Raw genomic sequence first — 7,500 nt, forward strand, 5'->3', positions numbered from 1 at the left:
AGCATACTACACTACCATACTACACTAGCATACTACACTAGCATACTACACTACCACACTACACTAGCATACTACACTACCATACTACACTATACTAGCATACTACACTACCATACTACCATACTACACTACCATACTACACTACACTCCACTACCATACTACACTACCATACTACCATACTACACTACCATACTACACTACACTCCACTACCATACTCCACTACCATACTACACTACTACTACACTACTACACTACCATACTACACTACCATACTACACTACTACACTACCATACTACACTACTACTACACTACTACACTACCATACTACACTACCATACTACACTACTACACTACCATACTACACTACTACACTACCATACTACACTAGCATACTACCATACTACACTACACTACCATACTACACTACTACACTAGCATACTACACTAGTATACTACACTACCACACTACACTAGCATACTACACTACCATACTACACTAGCATACTACACTAGCATACTACACTACCACACTACACTACCACACTACACTACACTACCACACTACACTACCACACTACACTACCACACTACACTACCATACTACACTACCACACTACACTAGCATACTACACTACCATACTACACTAGCATACTACACTACCATACTACACTACCACACTACACTACCACACTACACTACACTACCACACTACACTACCACACTACACTACCACACTACACTACCATACTACACTACCACACTACACTACCACACTACACTACCACACTACACTAGCATACTACACTAGCATACTACACTACCATACTACACTAGCATACTCATTGTAATGTGTGGAGGAATGAGGACTGGTATCAAACACGTGTGCTTCCTCATTCCATTCCATGCATGTGGTCAGATGAGGGCGTGGCTGGATGTCCTCCCCTCCTCCTGTCCTCCTCTCCCCCTGCTCCTCCTCCTCCTGTCCTCCTCTCCCCCTCCTCCTCCTCCTCCTCCTGTCCTCCTCCTCCTGTCCTCCTCTCCCCCTCCTTCTCCTCCTCCTCCTCCTCCTCCTGTCCTCCTCTCCCCCTCCCCCTCCTCCTCCTCCTCCTCCTCCTCTCCTCCTCTCCTCTTCCTCCTCCTCTTCTCTTGTGTGTGGTGGAGCTGCTAACCTGATCCTGGGTGCGGGCTTGGTGTGTGTGTGTGTGTGTGTGTGTGTGTGTGTGTATAATCTCTGGTGCCCCCTACAGGAGGCTCATAAGATGGTGCGGGAGGCCAACGTGAAGCAGGCGACCGCCGAGAAGCAATTGAAGGAGGCCCTCGGCAAGGTACACACACACACACACACACACACACACACACACACACCTCCACACACACACACACACACACTTCTACTTCTCCCCCCCCAGATTGACGTGCTGCAGGCGGAGCTGTCGGCCCTGAAGACCCTGGTGTTGTCCTCGTCGCCCCCCTCCCCCTGCGGGGAGCTGCCCCCCCCGGGGGTCTCCAGACCCTTTAAGAAGGGCCACGCCCGCAACAAGAGTACCAGCAGCGCCACGCTGGGAGGCCTGCAGGACCTCAGCCTGTCACAGCCCATCGTACGGGACTGCAGAGAGGTACCCCCCTGACCCCTGACCTCTCCTAACACCTGCAGAGAGGTATGACCTCTGACCCCTGACCTCTCCTAACACCTGTAGAGAGGTACCCCCCTGACCCCTGACCTCTCCTAACACCTGTAGAGAGGTACCCCCCTGACCCCTGACCTCTCCTAACACCTGTAGAGAGGTATGACCTCTGACCCCTGACCTCAAACCTCTCCTAACACCTGTAGAAAGGTACGACCTCTGACCTCTCTCTCACTCTCTCTTTCTCCCCCTCCATCTCTCACCACCTATTATCTCTCCCCCACACTGTGAGGTGTGTGTGTGGTGTGTGTGTGTTAGTTCTGTGTGTGCGTTAGTTGTGTGTGTTCGTGGTGTGTAGTGTGTTAGTTGTGTGTGTGTGTGTTAGTTGTGTGTGTGTGTGAGGCTAACAGGGTGTGTTCTCCCCAGGTGGACAGTCTGCTGTTTGGAGAGTTTAAGTCATGGAAGGAGGATCCGTCTCTGGAGAGGACCTGCTCCTTCCTGGAGAGAGTCTACAGAGAGGACATCTTCCCCTGCCTCACCTTCTCCAAGAGCGAGGTGACTACCCCTTACTACCTTAATACTACCTTAATACTACCTTAATACTACCCCTTACTACCTTAATACTACCTTAATACTACCCCTTACTACCTTAATACTACCTTAATACTACCTTAATACTACCTTAATACTACCCCTTACTACCTTAATACTACCTTAATACTACCTTAATACTACCTTAATACTACCTTAATACTACCTTAATACTACCCCTTACTACCTTAATACTACCTTAATACTACCTTAATACTACCTTAATACTACCCCTTACTACCTTAATACTACCCCAATACTAACTTAATACTACCTTAATACTACCTTAATACTACCTTAATACTACCTTAATACTACCCCTTACTACCTTTATACTACCCCAATACTAACTTAATACTACCTTAATACTACCTTAATACTACCTTAATACTACCTTAATACTACCTTAATACTACCCCTTACTACCTTAATACTACCTTAATACTACCTTAATACTACCCCTTACTACCTTAATACTACCTTAATACTACCTTAATACTACCTTAATACTACCTTAATACTACCCCTTACTACCTTAATACTACCCCTTACTACCTTAATACTACCTTAATACTACCTTAATACTACCCCTTACTACCTTAATACTACCTTAATACTACCTTAATACTACCTTAATACTACCCCTTACTACCTTAATACTACCCCTTACTACCTTAATACTACCCCAATACTACCCCAATACTAACTTAATACTACCCTAATACTACCCCAATACTGCCTTAATACTACCTTAAGGGCACCCTATGCAGGATTGTGCCCTCTTTTGACCTCAAGGGGAATTGCAGTGACAGTTCAAAATAGAGTTTCCTCCTCCTCGTCCTCCTCCTCCTCTTCCTCCTCCTCCTCTTCCTCCTGCTCCTCCTGCCCCTCCTCCTCTTCCTCCTCCTCCTCTTCCTCCTGCTCCTCCAGCTGACCCTCAAAACCCTCCGTCTTCAACCTGTTCTCATCTTTAACTAGTTTTATTGTTGTTTTTACTGACTGTGTTTTAGTTTGACTTTTTATTTATCTGTCTATTCTTGTTCTCTCTATGGAATGTCGTGTCTTTGACTACTGAGAAAAGCGCTATAGAAAATAATTGCATTATTATGATTATTATGATTTATTTTAATTATTATTATTGTTGCCTTCCTCTGTACTGTGCTACCTGCCCCCGGTGGCAGCATGCTGCTACTGCTCCTCTCCTGCCCTGGATAAACACAAAGAAATACATTTAATTCAATAATATAGATATATAATAATATGATCGAATACATATATATATTTAATAATATATAATGTAATAATTCAAGCAGTCAAATCAAAATGTCATTAATGTAATGACCTGAGCAGTGGAGCAGAGTGACCCCTGACCCCTGACCTGTGACCTGTCCCTAGCTGGGGTCGGCCATCTTGGAGGCGGTGGAGCGGAACGCTCTGAGCGTGGAGCCGGTGGGCTTCCAGCCCCTCCCCGTCGTCAAGGCCTCCGCTGTGGAGTGTGGAGGTCCCAAGTGAGTCATTCTGCCACACACACACGCTAACACACACACATGCTAACACACACACACGCTAACACACACACACACGCTAACACACACACACACGCTAACACACACACACACACACACGCTAACACACACACACACACGCTAACACACACACACGCTAACACACACACACACATGCTAACACACACACACGCTAACACACACACACGCTAACACACACACACACACACGCTAACACACACACACACATGCTAACACACACACACGCTAACACACACACACGCTAACACACACACACACACACACACACGCTAACACACACACACGCTAACACACACACACGCTAACACACACACCCTAACACACACACGCACACGCTAACACACACACGCTAACACACACACACACACACGCTAACACACACACACGCTAACACACACACATGCTAACACTAACACACACACACGCTAACACACACACACACACACACATGCTAACACACACACGCTAACACACACACGCTAACACACACACGCTAACACACACACACACACACACATGCTAACACACACACACACACACACATGCTAACACACACACACACACACATGCTAACACACACACACACACACACACATGCTAACACACACACACACACACACACATGCTAACACACACACACACACACACGCATGCTAACACACACACACGCTAACACACACACACGCTAACACACACACACACGCTAACACACACACACACACGCTAACACACACACACGCTAACACACACACACGCTAACACACACACCCTAACACACACACGCACACGCTAACACACACACGCTAACACACACACACACACACACGCTAACACACACACACACGCTAACACACACACATGCTAACACTAACACACACACACGCTAACACACACACACACACACACATGCTAACACACACACACGCTAACACACACACGCTAACACACACACGCTAACACACACACACACACACACACACATGCTAACACACACACACACACACATGCTAACACACACACACACACACACATGCTAACACACACACACACACACACATGCTAACACACACACAGACACACACATGCTAACACACACACAGACACACACATGCTAACACACACACAGACACACACATGCTAACACACACACAGACACACACATGCTAACACACACACACACACACACACATGCTAACACACACACACACACCCCCTCCTGGCCTCTCTGGTCCAGCCAGGATATGAAGGAGGGCCAACAGAACTCTGACCAATCCCCACTCCCCGCCGTCACTCTACTCTGGGATTGGCTGGTTATTTCAGGAAGTGATGCATTCAAACTGGGAGGAAACAGGAAGACATAGCTAACATCTTCATTCTGCACAGACTCTCTGTCTCCCCCTCCCTCTGTCTCCCCCTCCCTCTCTCTCCCCCTCCCTCTCTTCTTCACCTCCCTCTCTCTCCCCCTCCCTCTCTTCTTCACCTCCCTCTCTCTTCACCTCCCTCTCTCTCCCCCTCCCTCTCTCTCCCCCTCCCTCTCTTCTTCACCTCCATGCTCGTCTTCTCTCTCGGTGTGTTTCTGGCTTCAGTCTTTCTCCTCATTTCTCCATCACTTTGTTTTCTTTTCTTTTCTTTCGTTCTGTTGTTCACACCTGTCTGGACGCCCCCTAGTGGCAGAAGGGCTGAGGTAGTCACGTAAGTCCTCACAATTCTCTCTCTCTCCCTCCATCCTTCTCCTCCTTCTCTGTCTCTCTCCCTCCCTCCTTCCCTCCCTGTCTCTCTCCATCCTCTGGTCTCTCAGTGTGTGTGTGTGTGTGTGTGTGTGTGTGTGTGTGTTTGTGAGAAGCATTGACAGTGTTTTAACTGAGTCTGTGTTTGTTAGTGAATCAGATTCATCCTTGGCTCCTGTAGTACAGCTGTAGGCCTGGTCATCTCTCCTCTCCTCCCTCCTCCTCTCCTCCCACCTCCCTCCTCTCCTCCCTCCTCCTCTCTCCTGTAGTACAGCTGTAGGCCTGGTCATCTCTCCTCTCCTCCCTCCTCCTCTCCTCCCACCTCCCTCCTCTCCTCTCTCCTGTAGTACAGCTGTAGGCCTGGTCATCCCTCCTCTCCTCCCTCCTCCTCTCCTCCCTCCTCTCCTCCCTCCTCCTCTCTCCTGTAGTACAGCTGTAGGCCTGGTCATCTCTCCTCTCCTCCCTCCTCCTCTCCTCCTCTCCTCCCACCTCCCTCCTCTCCTCTCTCCTGTAGTACAGCTGTAGGCCTGGTCATCTCTCCTCTCCTCCCTCCTCCTCTCCTCCCACCTCCCTCCTCTCCTCTCTCCTGTAGTACAGCTGTAGGCCTGGTCATCCCTCCTCTCCTCCCTCCTCCTCTCCTCCCACCTCCTCTCCTCCCACCTCCCTCCTCTCCTCTCTCCTGTAGTACAGCTGTAGGCCTGGTCATCTCTCCTCTCCTCCCTCCTCTCCTCCCTCCTCCCTCCTCCTCTCCTCCCACCTCCCTCCTCTCCTCTCTCCTGTAGTACAGCTGTAGGCTTGGTCATCCCTCCTCTCCTCCCTCCTCCCTCCTCTCCTCTCCTCCCTCCTCCTCTCCCCTCCTCCCTCCTCCTCTCCTCCTCTGCCTCTCTCATCCTTCTCTCTCCCTCCTACAGGAAGTGCGCCCTCAGTGGCCAGACGAAGACCTGCAAGCACAGGATCAAGTTTGGAGACTCCAGCAGTTATTACTACGTCTCTCCTTACTGTCGTTACAGGGTAATAACCAGTTATTACTACGTCTCTCCTTACTGTCGTTACAGGGTAATAACCAGTTATTACTACATCATTACTGTGGTTACAGGGTAATAACCAGTTATTACTACGTCTCTCCTTACTGTCGTTACAGGGTAATAACCAGTTATTACTACATCATTACTGTGGTTACAGGGTAATAAGATAGATAGATCGGTACCTTATTGTATGAAGGCGTTACAGCAGCTCACATCACAAACAACCAAACAACAACATAAAGTGACAATAGAATAATAGAATAAAATAGACTTCTGAAACATCATATCCAGTAACAACAGTCCAGTATGATTTAACATCCAGCCCCAGCCCCCCCCCCCAGATCACATGAGTATGTAACCCCTTCACCTATATCCCTTCCACACTCCCCCTCTCCCTCCCCCCCCCCCAGATCACATGAGTATGTAACTTCTTCACCTATATCCCTCCCCCCCTCCCCCTCTCCCTCCCCCCCTCTCTAGATCACATCAGTATGTAACTTCTTCACCTATATACGGTACATCCACCAGGGACTGGTCAAACAGGACGGTGAGTTACCATGGTTACTACACTCTGGCCCTCCATGTTACTGTGGTTACACACACACACACACACACACACACACACACTCTCATCCTGCGTCCCTGCGTCCCTGCAGCTGAGCAGATGTTCTGGGAGGTGGAGAAGCTGAGGAAGGAGATGTCATTCGCTAAGCTGGGCTTCTACAAGGAGGAGCTGTGACCAATGGGGTCAAGAGGGAGGCGTGGCCTCCATCCCTGACCGGACACTCCCCCGGACCGACAGGAGAGCTCTCCTCCAATCATGTCAGCCGTCTCTCGGAGGGACCGCCCCCCCCATCCAAAACACTCCTCCATATCATGTCATTTCTGTTCTCTGTGTCTGTGTGTGTGTGTGTGTGTGTGTGTGTGTGTGTGTGTGTGTGTGTGTGTGTGTGTGTGTGTGTGTGTGTGTGTGTGTGTGTG

The 7,500-nt window shown here is 48.9% G+C and overlaps 1 protein-coding gene across 1 annotated transcript in view; it reads left to right on the forward strand.

Moving 5' to 3' along the window:
- Positions 1 to 7,500, forward strand: part of rab3ip (RAB3A interacting protein (rabin3)) — a 20,108-nt gene that overhangs the window by 11,944 nt on the left and 664 nt on the right. Inside the window, 7 exon segments of the mRNA XM_083692561.1 lie at positions 1,252 to 1,329; positions 1,414 to 1,620; positions 2,056 to 2,184; positions 3,616 to 3,728; positions 6,406 to 6,505; positions 7,000 to 7,066; positions 7,176 to 7,500. The exon segment at positions 7,176 to 7,500 is cut by the window's right edge and continues 664 nt beyond it. Of these exon segments, the coding sequence (XP_083548687.1) occupies positions 1,252 to 1,329; positions 1,414 to 1,620; positions 2,056 to 2,184; positions 3,616 to 3,728; positions 6,406 to 6,505; positions 7,000 to 7,066; positions 7,176 to 7,258 (777 nt within the window). The 3' untranslated portion in view covers positions 7,259 to 7,500.

Source organism: Argentina silus (genome assembly GCF_951799395.1).
Source record: "Argentina silus genome assembly, chromosome: 20".
NCBI lineage: Eukaryota > Metazoa > Chordata > Actinopteri > Argentiniformes > Argentinidae > Argentina > Argentina silus.